This window comes from Mastomys coucha, unplaced genomic scaffold (assembly GCF_008632895.1).
Source record: "Mastomys coucha isolate ucsf_1 unplaced genomic scaffold, UCSF_Mcou_1 pScaffold13, whole genome shotgun sequence".
In the NCBI taxonomy this organism is placed as follows: Eukaryota; Metazoa; Chordata; class Mammalia; order Rodentia; family Muridae; genus Mastomys; species Mastomys coucha.
In genome coordinates, this window is record NW_022196895.1 from 33,253,636 (window position 1) to 33,265,806 (window position 12,171).

Genomic DNA, 12,171 nt, shown 5'->3' on the forward strand with positions numbered 1-12,171 from the left:
TCAGTCTTTCATTTGCCCAGTCTGATTTCCAATCAGAGATCAAAAAGCTAGGCCTGTGAACCTACACACACACACACACACACACACACACACAGTCATACACACAGCACTCTACCAGGCTTCCCAAGGCGTGTCTGTCGTGTCTGTTTGATGGAGAAGCTATTGACCTACTGAGCCAAGGGCCATTGAAAGAAGGATTTTTCAGCTTTATTACCGAATCCCTGTGTGATTCAGAGCAAATCAACTGGCTGTAATTTAAGCCTTCAGATGCTTATCTGAAAGATAAAAAACATTATTTAAATTTGTACTTAAATACATTTAATTAATTATAATAACTTAAAATTAGTCAAATAAATACACAAATATGCAAATGCACAAACTGCCTAGCTCATGGTAAGAATTCAATCGTCCTTTAAAAAAATGAGTGAATCTTTTGTTTCTCTATCTTAACTAGCACGTGAAGAGTTAATGGGGTTTTTACTTTGTGCCAGGCAGGTGCTCTTTATGAATTACATTTACTCTCCTGACAACTGCAATTATTACCCATTTTACAAATGAAAACAGAGGTCTGAAGATAATAAAAGATAACTGGAGCATCGTAATTTACACCATGTAGCTAGGTGCCCTGGTAACAAAGTTTCAAGTTTTGTAGAGCTCCGGGAAATATATGCTGGCATTTGTTTTTATGGGAATTTTTTCTGTGTCCTCTGTTAAGAACCAAGAAGCAGCAGGGAAATGAAGGAAGTGGTTGGTTGGTTCCTAGGGGGTTGTAGCCTTTCTTTTGTCTTTTTGATCCAGGACAGAATTCAGATTTCAGACTCGGATTCTTCCCGTATTCTGTGAACGTGGTGTAGGTTTGTGCAATTGATCTGCAGCTGAGGGGCGGTGCTTCTCCAGTCAGTCCACAAACTCAAGTAAAGGTGGGAAGCAAGGTGGGCGGGAGGAGGGGATGTTTTCCACCCATAGCCCGTTTTTTTTTGTTTGTTTGTTTGCTTTTTGTTTTCCTAGCAGCTTGAGTGTAGATTTTTTGTTTTGTTTTGTTTTGTTTTCCCCCTTTAGTCACGACGAGCATGTATACAATTCTAAACTCATGCTAAATTCTGAAAACACGACTGGGGCAAGAGCCCGCTGAACAAAACTAGATGACACAAAGGAAATCAGGGCCGCCTGAAAGAATGCAGTGACTGTGTCTGTGGCAGAAGCAGCTAGGGAGAAGGAGAGGCGGAGTGGCACTGAGCACCAAGCCTCAGGATATTCACATGCAAACCCCAGACAGAGAGAGCCTGGTGACTAGACTCTTCCCTCAGCAGCGGGGTGGGTGGCAGCAGCAGCCCACCCCGGAGCAGGAACAGTCCAGGGGAGCTAGCTGGCTGGCTGGCTGGGCCGGAAGCGCCTGTAATCATTTAATAGCCTTTGCTGGGTGCACTGACAGATCAGAGTGGGCGGTAGGCCGGCTCTAAAGTGCTGTCTGGCAAGATAGTCCTCGGCTTTAATCACAATGATGGGTTTTCTGGAAGCTCTTTATTAACCTCGGCACTGAATCCCAGAGATGGTAACAAAAGGATGAATGGGGAGCCCGGGGGAGGGCCTGAAACCTGGAGGCTGAGCTGTGATTTTCCTGACTCCTCACCCTCACATTCGCAACCCCTCCCCCCACCTCCGTTCCTTTCAGCAGATTCTAGCTCAGAGGCCCCTGCCTGCCTCTCTGCCTCTCCGAGATGGCAACAAAACAAATAGCCATAACAACTCCTTTACATGTATTATATTTTATGTTATCAAATGACCTTGATACACAGTTCAGAATGCGCCCCATGCAATCTGCCTAGGTCCTAGAAGCCAGGCCACACCGGTTAGTAATCATGTGTCCAAAACTGGTGCTCAGGCCCTTCATCTACAAAACAGGCACACATGTTAGCAATATCTATTTCTTTTAATTTTCATTGTCCCCCTTTTATTTCTTGCAGGTCAGCATGGGACTTTGGGGAAACATTTACAGGCCTGGCATGGACCACAACATCTAAAGACCCTCCCCTGGCTTTTGAGTCTGCAGTCATTCTTAGTCCCTGAAGAGTGCCATGAACCCATGAAGCCAGACTTAGCATGAAAGAGGAGAGATAGGAATGCTGCCCAGAGACCCCTGGACAGTGCCCAAGTGGATTATAGGATTACACGGAGTTAGCTAGCTACGTCCGGAAAGCAGTTTTAAAATAAAAAGTAAAGATTTGTACTTTTGAAAAATGCATACTGTTCTAATTTTTAAGTTGTAAAGAAACTGGCCAGGACCAAAAAGAAAAAGAAAGAAAGAAAGAAACAAAGGAAGGAAGCCAAACTTTTTTTTTTTTTCATAATTGGGATCCTACTTTACTAAAATTTCTAAATCTTGAGTTGTCCTCTGAATATATGGAACGGCTCTTCCTCAGGATCCAAACTCCTGTGGGCTTGATCTTTCTTATATCCTCTTTCTAGGATCTTAGAAGTCCACCTATTTTGATTTGGGGGGCAATGTACTGGGGATTGATTTGGGAGGCAATGTACTCAGGGCCTTGCCTTCTGCATTTTAAAGCAAGAGGACTATTATGAATCTACATTCCTAGCCCTTTACTACTTAAAAACTGTAGGCAGGGTGTCATGAGGTGGTCCAGCCTGACTTTGAACTCCAGCTCTTTGGACCTTGATTGACTGTGTCTTGCTCCCTGGGAGCAATGGGAGGGGCCTTGTGGGGACTCTAAGGAGGAGAGGAGGTATCTTTAAAAGAAGAGAGATTTCCTTGGTGGACCATTTGCTTGGACTTGCTGGTGGAGTTTGTTGTATCTCCTCTTAACATGTACAAAAGGAATTATATCCTTGGAACTTGCTGAAAGGTACACCATTTAACAGAGAGAGGTAGCCAGGGATCTGCAGTTCCCTTGCTCAAAAAGAAATCGGAGTAGGAGGGTCAGGCATGGCTGTCTCATCAGATCCTTAAGCTGGGCTTTCACTTCTGTGAGTCCCAGTGCAGATGCTGCTGAAGCCCTCGGAGGTGTTTGCCTCACAAGAGGAGACCAGAATAGGTTATGCAGGCAGCACAGTGCCTGGGGAGTCCTGGGGAACCCACACCTCTTCCCGCTCCACAGAAGCTGAACATGTGGACAGTGTACCTGAATAGCTCTCTGGCTGCCTATTCAGAGTTTAGGCTGAGTCAGTTAGAAAACCAAGACAGCCTGCAAAGGCTAAGGAAGCCCACTGAAATATAAAAGAGGTCAATTAGCTCCTGGCAGGCAGGCTGGCTGCAGAGCTTCCCTAGGCCAGTACACATGGCCACTAATGCCCTTTGCCTCCACAGAATGAAGCTGTCTCTGAGCTCTGAATCTCTGGCTAATGGCAAGAGAGCCCTCATGTAGACTTCTGGGCTTTTTTTAAGGGCAACTAAACTCTAGTGGTACTGAAACCTAGTTCTGAACACCAAACCCGAGGCTTTTAAACAGTTTTAAAACATTTCTCAGGGCTGAGGCTAGATGCCCAGCGTCAGACTGTTTACGGAGCACGTGCAAGGCCCTAGGTTTAATGCTCAGTTGCATTTTTTTTTTTTAACTTTTATTTTTAAACATAGTGACATAGGCCTGTAATCCCAGCTATAATGGAAACTCAGGCAGGAATGTAGATTCAAGGGCAGCCTAGTCTACAATAGTTTCAGAATCAGCTTAGCAAGACCTTGTCTTTAACTAAATAGATAGATAATAGATAGATAGATAAGATAGATTGAGACAGGTGGTGTGTCTCAGTAGCAGACCACTTGCTTAGCATGTGAAAGGCCTTGGGTTTCAAACAAAGATGGAGAATCCCCTGACACTCCTTTTTCTCTAGGTCTTTCAGAGTCAGAGCCTATGTCTGAAAATTGATCAGGTGGATTCTGGCTGAGCTAAGGTGAAGATTGGTTTATTTTATAGGAAGGAAGCTAGTTTTAGCCTCAGAGCTGGGGTGTCTCTTGCCCTATTCCTGGAATGCTGTAGCATTAACTCTACCAAGGGAATTGTGCTATGAGAAAAGGAGTTTAGGAAAGAAGGAAGCTTCCTATCTGCCCTCTTTCCTGCTTGCTGTTAGCTCACACTTTATCTAACTCTCCTAGTCACAAGCACTATGGTGTGTGTGTATGTGTGTGTGTGTGTGTGTGTGTGTGTGTGTATTCATATGAGACATCACTTGCGGAGCTTACATTGTGCTGAGCATCAGGATTGCCACTCTGTATGCATTACCTCATTTCTTATTTGGACTTCAACAGCATCATCAGTATAAACACATGAGTTGGTACCACGTCTGCTTTCCATGATAACTCTTTCCTCCATTCACCTAACAAGTATTTATATACATGAATGGATCAGGAACTATATTAGGCACTGGTTTTATTGGTGAACATATCTATGTCTCTATATCTTGCCTTTGTAAACCTTGCAGAATTAGACTCTATTGGGTGAAGGGGGTACTGCTTGACCTGAATGGTTATAGAATACTTCTCTGAAGAGACAACATTTACTCACACACTAGAAGAATGGTAGAGTTCATGGTAAGAATGGAGGGAAGGGCTGGAGAGATGGATCAGTGGTTAAGAGGGCCAGTGTTCAGTCCCCAGCAGGCAGCTCACTCATGACCATTTCTAACTCTAGTTCCAGGGGACTTGACAACCAACCTCTTTTGGCTTCCTCTGGCACCACACACACGCCTGATACACAGATATACATGCAGGCAAAACATGCATACACTTCAAAATATTTTTTAAATGGAATTTTTAAGGAATGGAAGGGAGGTCTCTTGAGATGGCTTTGGTTTCTCTTCTAAAGCAACTGTTCTACTTTACCATGCATCATCCAGCAAGAATCTTGGAGAAGCTTTGCACTGAAAACATCCTATTTTCCCAAGGCTTAGTGCAAATCTTACACCTTCAGAATCTACCTAATGTTTTCAAGGTCTTGAAGCAAAACAACCCCATGGATGGAGAATAAAGTCACCATATTATTCACGGTTATTCACGGTTCTTATAAACCATATTAAAAGCATCTTCTTCTCCCTTGACAAGGAAGTAGACAGTTTTTGAATAATTTTAAGTGGGAGAATGATCTCATCTGATTTCTATTTTAAAGAATTCTACTTCCATTTTTAAAACTGGAGGACTTTAAAGAATAAGGATAATTTGGCTACAATGTGGGAGATTAGAGAGGGACCAAGAGGAAGCCGGAAAGCGGAGTGGGGAGAGCTATTGCTTTGGTTTGTAGAAGAGGTTATGAGGTCCTGAAAAGAAGGAGCATGGGGAAAAAAACAGAGCCGGATGCACTTAGGAGACATCAGTATAAGTCTTGGCAATGCATTATAAATAGAGAGTGGAGAATAAAAGAAAACAGTATAGCTCTGCACACCCTAGCTTGAACAACAGGGCCAGTGGGATCTTGTATGCTGAGGCTGGAAAGATTTAGACAGGAATAGAAGGCCTATCAAAAGCTTGATTTTAGATTTTATTTTTCAGTTTGCAATTTCTTGAAATTTGTAAGTAGAGACATCTAAGAGGCAGCTGGATGTAGGAGACTGAGGCACAGAGGGATAGGAACTTTAAGGTAAAATCTGTATTGCTCCCATTAGTATTTTTATTTATGCACTTATTTTTTATTTGAGATAGTTCAAGGCTGTCCTTGAACTTCTTACAGAGTCCAGGCTGTCTTTGAAGTTTTCCATCCTTCTGCTTCAGCCTCCTGAACACTGGGATTATGGGCATGTGCCATTGTGCTCAACTTTATTATTATATTTAGATGGTCATTCATGCCTCCAAACAGAGCTGAGACCCTAAAAAGAGAGTATAGAGAGAAAATAGAGATGAGAATCACAGGCCAATTCGATCAAATGCCATAGGTAAGGAGGACCATGCAAAGGAAGCTGGTTAAAAAAAATCGGAAGGTCAGGAGAATGTTCTGTGCTAACCTGAGGACAGTTCCCCAAAATATGGAAGAGGAAGAAAATCTGAAAAAACAAAACATAGATTCTAAAAGCAAAACATAGATTTGCAAAAGAGAATAAAAGATGCTCATAGACACACTAGGGAGAACTACATGTAACCACCAGAAAACAGGTAGCTTTGGATTAGGCCTGGACTTCAACCTATAGTGACAACCTGTACTAACCAGTTGCCACCTGCCATTTAAGTTGCTGTCGTTGAGGAATAAGCAGTTCATTCTTTTGTCTTGTCACTTGCCTTAAAAATCACTGCTCTTTACTGAAACCTATGCAACTCGATTTAGAGCCATCTATTGGGGCTCTTGGTGTTTCTGTGTCTATATGGAATGCATACACTATCAAGCTTCTTCCTTCCTTCCTTCCTTCCTTCCTTCCTTCCTTTCTCCCTCCCTCCCTCCCTTCCTTCTTTCCTTCTTTGCTTCCTTGCTTTCTTGATTTCTTGCTTTTTTTCTTTCTAACCTGTTGTGTCACAAAAGCCTATACCAACACTAAGATCCCATGGGGCATAATGACTCATTAGTCATTGTTTCAAAACGGAAGTGACAAGCGTTTCTGAGGGGTTTGATAGGATAAGAATGAGATGTGACTATTGGTTTAGGAAATAGTATAGAAAACTTGGTGGGGGCCATGTTCAAAACAGTAGCACTCAGGGACGCCGAGGAAATGGTTGGAAGTAAGGCATGGAAATACCAGGTGCAAACAACCCCAAGATGCAGAGGAACATAAACAAGTTATTTGACTGAACTTTCTGTGAGTCTCCCAAAAAGCAGAGCAAGGTGCATGCATAAACCCTCTCATGGTGGCAAAAGGTTCCTGTGTCATGGCTTCCTGAGTCAGCTTTCCAGACGGGCCATCCTTCTCCTTTTCCAGCTTTGGCTTCTCTTCTAAGTCACCCGGACACTTTACGGTGCCTTCTGTGGCTCCGTAGTCATCTTCTGCAGGCTCAGAGTAAACGGCACTTTACATCTATAATCCCGTATAACCTTTTCCAGAAAATTAACAGTTTTCTCCTCTGCAGTCTCACAATAGTTTTTGCATGCGCCTTGGTGTATAGACTGTGACCATGCTGGGGAAGAAAGCGTGACTTGAGAATGAAACTGGAATACTTTATCCAAACAAATAGATATGGCAGGATGTCATCCTCTTCTATTATGGAGTGGTCTCTATATCCAACTTCTTCCCATTTCATCTCTGTTTTACCTGTAGAATTAAGGCAGACAATTAATTCAAACGGCCTTTAAGAGAGAAAATAAGTCAGGTGGCAGAGGCACCCAAGTTTTAATCCTAGCACCCAGGAGGCAGTGGTAGGTGGAGCTGTGAGTTTGAGGCCAGCCTGGTCTACAAGATGGAGTTCTAGGACAGTCAGGGCTACACAGAGAAACCGTGTTTAGAAAAAGAAAAAAAAAAAAAAAAAAAAAAAAAAAACAAACCAACCAAACAAAACCAAAATAAGCAAACAAATAGAAAAGAGAGTGAAAATAAATACTGAAAACAGCATTTTCTGCTTTAAGCTTGGCTACTTCCTGTCTTGTTCCCAGGCAAGTTTCCACAGTTGTGTTATTCAGGAAACTCTTCCCAAAGAGTCAAAACCGTGTTATTAGAAAACTAGACGTGTGGGCCCTGTGGTAAGAAAATCTGACCTGCTAACTGCTTCCAGACACTGGCAATTTTTCCCACTTGTGTATGGAGCAAGGGGAGGGCACACTTTGACTGTGGTTGATTTGTGATGCTTTGTCTTTCAGAACCTGAGGCAGGAGAGGTGTCCCCTCCGGTGGGCGCTGGCGTCAACAGCAACAGCTGGACCTTTAAATACGGACCAGGCAACCCCAAACAGTCCGGTCCCGGTGAGTTGCCAGACAAATTCATTATCCCGGGATCTCCTGCAATCATCTCAATCCGGCAGGAGCCTGCCAACAACCAAATTGACAAAAGCGATTTTATAACCTTCGGCAAAAAGGAGGAGACCAAGAAAAAGAAGAAAAAGAAGAAGGGTAACAAGACCCAGGAGAAAAAAGAGAAAGGGAACAGCGCGACGGACAACAGTGACCAGTGAGGCCACCAAATGGAAACAAGCCACTTAGCCAGTTTTTGTAATAACGGCAGATCTCTCCCATGTAGCAACACCCCGCTCCTTTCTCCTATGACATGAGCCCTCTTAGAGACCTCAGAAATCTGCAGAAAGTTCCCTGTGTCTGTCTTGATCGCATTTAACAGGTTTTGTCTTAAAAGGCTTTCCTAAGTCTGGTGTTAACTCTCTCTTTCTCCACTCTGGCTTGTTTTCAGAACCTAAAAAGCAGACCCAGGTTTCCTTTCTCCCCCGCCGCAAAGGAGAAGCTTCCCAGCCCCGCCAGTGAGAGTTGGACTCTCTGCCCTGTGCTTCAAGCATCCTGTCTTGATGATATTTGCAGGGCAGGCTGAAAGGTATTCAGGTTGAGCAGTTGGGTGTTTGTGGTCACTGGGTATGTGTGGCTATCGAGAGTGTCGGAGAGCCTGATATTGGCTGGGATGGTCCAGATTAGACTAGTTAACACTGGAAGGGCTGGGGATCAAAGGCACATACACACTGAGAGTCTTTGATCTGGAGGGGGAAGTGTGAAACTTAAAAGGACCAGACTTTCTCAGTCTCTCAACTGGAGGTGTGGTGGTCACCCTCTAGCAGACAAAACCATCCCCACTGACAGCTTTAGGAGTCCCTCAAGCCTGCTGGCTGCGATATCACTATATCCAAAACCTGCATTATGCACACGAGCCAGCAGTTCAAGTGTTTAACAAGAGGGTCAGCCAGGGCAACAGAAGCAGATCTGATGTGTTTCCTGTACACGTCCTTGTGCTCACGCTATTAAAAATTCTTTTGCACACAATGTTTATGAAAAGGGCGCATCCTTTTCCAACAACACATATGCAAAAGCAAAAGAAAAACCCAAGACCTCACTTTATGCTGTTTGTTGTTTGATAGATTTATTTAAAAAAAAAAAGAGAAAGTCTATAGCTACAAATCTTTAAAGAAATATGACGAATACAATCCCCCCAGCCTTCCCTCAAAAGAGAATCCAGTCTACAGCCATTTGAAATGATCGTTGCTGCTACAGAAGTGCTTTAAGAGAATTGCCTGGAACATCTGTATTATCCCGGCCACCTGCCAATCACAGCTTTACTCGTTCAGGTCACTCTGGGGCTGCCTCTTGCATGTATTAATTACTAAATAGAAGGATCTTTCTCTCTTTTCTAAGAAAAATGATGTGCACTTTGATTACACAACCTTCTCTAACCCACTATATCAAGACCCAGAAACTGAAGAAAAATATTGTTTTCTCATGCATACAGTGAGCAGACTTTTCATTCCTCTGACTCTGTGGTTGTCTCGGTGTGCTAGCCTACACCTTCGCCTTGTTTGGTTTTCCTTTTCTAGAACACTCTGAATTGCTAACCTTACTAACACCTCCGATGTTACCTGAATCAATCTCCCATATGTATGCTGTATGCTATTCTAAGATTCCTGAGATATACTTACTCTGTGCTTGTGTATGTGAATGTTAATGCAACTATTACCTAGAGTGAACTTTAAGCTTTATTGTTGAATGTAAGCCCATTATATTTCCTTTTGTACACCTGTGGAAAAGTGGAATAGTGTTTTTTTTTAAGCCATTGTTAATCAGCTTTTGTGTATGAAAGACACAGTAAAATTTCTTTCTTAAATCAAGATGCTGGTGATTCAAGGAATTTTATTTATGGTCAGCCAAGGGCTGTCTCTTGCCAAGACTCCTGCTGGCAAGGGAAAATGCATAAAGCTGGTTTTTGTTTCTAGTAAGAATTCTGGAATAAATACTGAAGAAAGTCCCTGAGGGTATGCAAGCACAAAATTGTACCAATCTGACCTCTTTGAATTTGCAGACTGCTTTGAAATGCTATCCGGAATATCAGCTCATAGAAAGTAATAAAATTTACTGTTACCATAAATAAGATATTTTAAGTTTGTTGTGCACAACTTAGACGTTTGATTAATTATATTATCTATTTAAAAGCATATAAAAGAGGTAGGAGTCTGTTTTAAAAGGCATAAAATCTAAAAAAAAAAAAAAAAAAGCCTGTCTTGTCTACGTTTAGCTTCATTCTCCCATATTTTGAAGGGTGTGTAACTTCAGCTCTGCAGGATTGCATGGGGTAAAACTCGTTGACAGCACATGTGAACCATTGCTACATTGTAGGTTGTGATCATTTTGCCCCACTGAAGCCCATGTAACTGACCTTACGTGCCTTTTGAACTAGGAGAATCGGGCTATAATTTATTAATGATGATAACGATAATGTATATGTACAGCACTTTTTAAACTTATGAAGTGCTTTCCAATTCATGTTAGTTATTAGTTATTACAGCTGTAAGGATAAAACACGTCATGTGGATTCATTTTTAATTGGTGCTATTGGTATTTCCTCTGTTCTTGCTAATAAATGGAAATGGTGGTGTGAAAGCAATGGTGGTCATTTCTAAGTATAAGAGCAGGAGAACACGGGGCACTGGTGATCATGACCTGTTGCTGCTCAAGAGTCTGGCTGTTACTTGGATCTTGTTTATCACTGAAGCAAACAAGGGTGGAATCAAGAGTCACACATCACAGCCAGGAGAGTGATGGTCACTTCCCACGTCGCCATTTCAATCTGACAAGAACTGCAGTAAATCAGTTTTTATCACTAGAGACCCCCTCCTTAGTCATATTGTTTAATTACTTATTTAGCCCTTGTACCTTTCTACAATTAAGAAGCCAAGTAATCACACATACACAGATACACCACAGACACACACTCCCACACACATGCCCATAACACACCACCACACACTTCACACACATACACCCCCACCTCCACCCCCACCTCCACCCACATACACTCACACCCACATACACGACACCTCCCCCCACACACCACACACATTCCACACACACACACACACACACACACACACACACACACACACACCCTACACATGTATAATCATACACACACTTATAACATATAACACACACACTTTACACACATACACACACTTTACACACATACCACACACACCCTATACACATATACTCACACACACACACATTTACAACACACCACACACTTCACATACATACACATACCCCACACACTACACACACCCACACATATACTTCACACACACACACCCCACATATACTCCCACACACATACATTCACACATACACACCTACAACACATCCCATACACACTTCACACACATACACACACCACACAATACTTCACAAACACACTACACACCTACACACACAACACAAACATACCCCACATACACCTCCCCCACCATACACACACACACACAACTCCCACAAATGAACTTTTGTTGACGACAAAGTACTCAACCACCATGCTCCTGGATAGGTTCATTCCATGCTGCTACATTTTCTGTTAACAGGTAGTTTAGACTATCCCTTTAAAGCTTAAATTTTGATGAGCATCAGCTTTAGATGAGGGGGCATCAGTTTATGTCAGGAGACACTTTTGTCTTCCTTAATTGGAGATACAAATGCTGTGGCTTTCATTGAGTAGAGACCAAAGACACTGCTCAACACCCCAGAGTTCATACTCGAGGCCCCCACAAGACAAGAGTTTTCTAGTTCAACATGTTAATAGTAACAAGAGTGGGGAACCTTGAGTGGGGAACATGGCGTGACCATGTAACTCGTTTAACTGGATTTTAAAGTGGAAGGGAAGTACTGTTAATAACCCCTCTATGGCTTCCACAAGGACGGCAGCCGCTTACTGGGATGTAGGGACTATGCATGTAAATAACATGATATCTCTCTGCAGCTCGCCAGGGGCCTAGCAAGATGCTGCTCTCAGTTTTCCAGTTCCAGTCTTCTCACTCCCAGAGTCACGAGCTCTTCTATCTGTGGTGAAGTCTTTTATCAAGATGATCTTCAAAAGGTTTAGGCACAACTTCTGCCGCATTCTATACGTGATAGTCATTAGTATCGACAATACTTTCCCTTCCCTCTTTTTCTTAAGGGGAGTGTTATCTCATTCATCAAAATGCAAATGAGAGATAGTAAAACACATAACACATACACACATACACACATACACACACACACCTCTCTCTCTATCCACAGAGAGTTGGCATTAAAAACACTCAGGAATCAGTGTGCGATGTCTCAGCAGGTTCAA

At 42.7% G+C, this 12,171-nt stretch overlaps 1 protein-coding gene across 26 annotated transcripts in view; it reads left to right on the forward strand.

The window, feature by feature from the left end:
- Window positions 1–10,445, forward strand: part of LOC116087034 (protocadherin alpha-4) — a 245,621-nt gene extending 235,176 nt beyond the window's left edge. For 19 of the 26 annotated variants that reach the window (XM_031365422.1, XM_031365423.1, XM_031365432.1 and 16 more), the window contains one exon: window positions 7,719–10,445. In XM_031365422.1, coding sequence (XP_031221282.1) covers window positions 7,719–8,029 — 311 coding nt within the window. In that variant the 3' untranslated portion in view covers window positions 8,030–10,445. Of the gene's footprint in view, window positions 1–798; window positions 1,188–1,964; window positions 3,325–7,718 lie in introns of those variants that run through there. The other 7 variants (XM_031365439.1, XM_031365440.1, XM_031365436.1 and 4 more) reach the window with 4 other exon arrangements.
- Window positions 10,446–12,171: the final 1,726 nt, after the last annotated feature.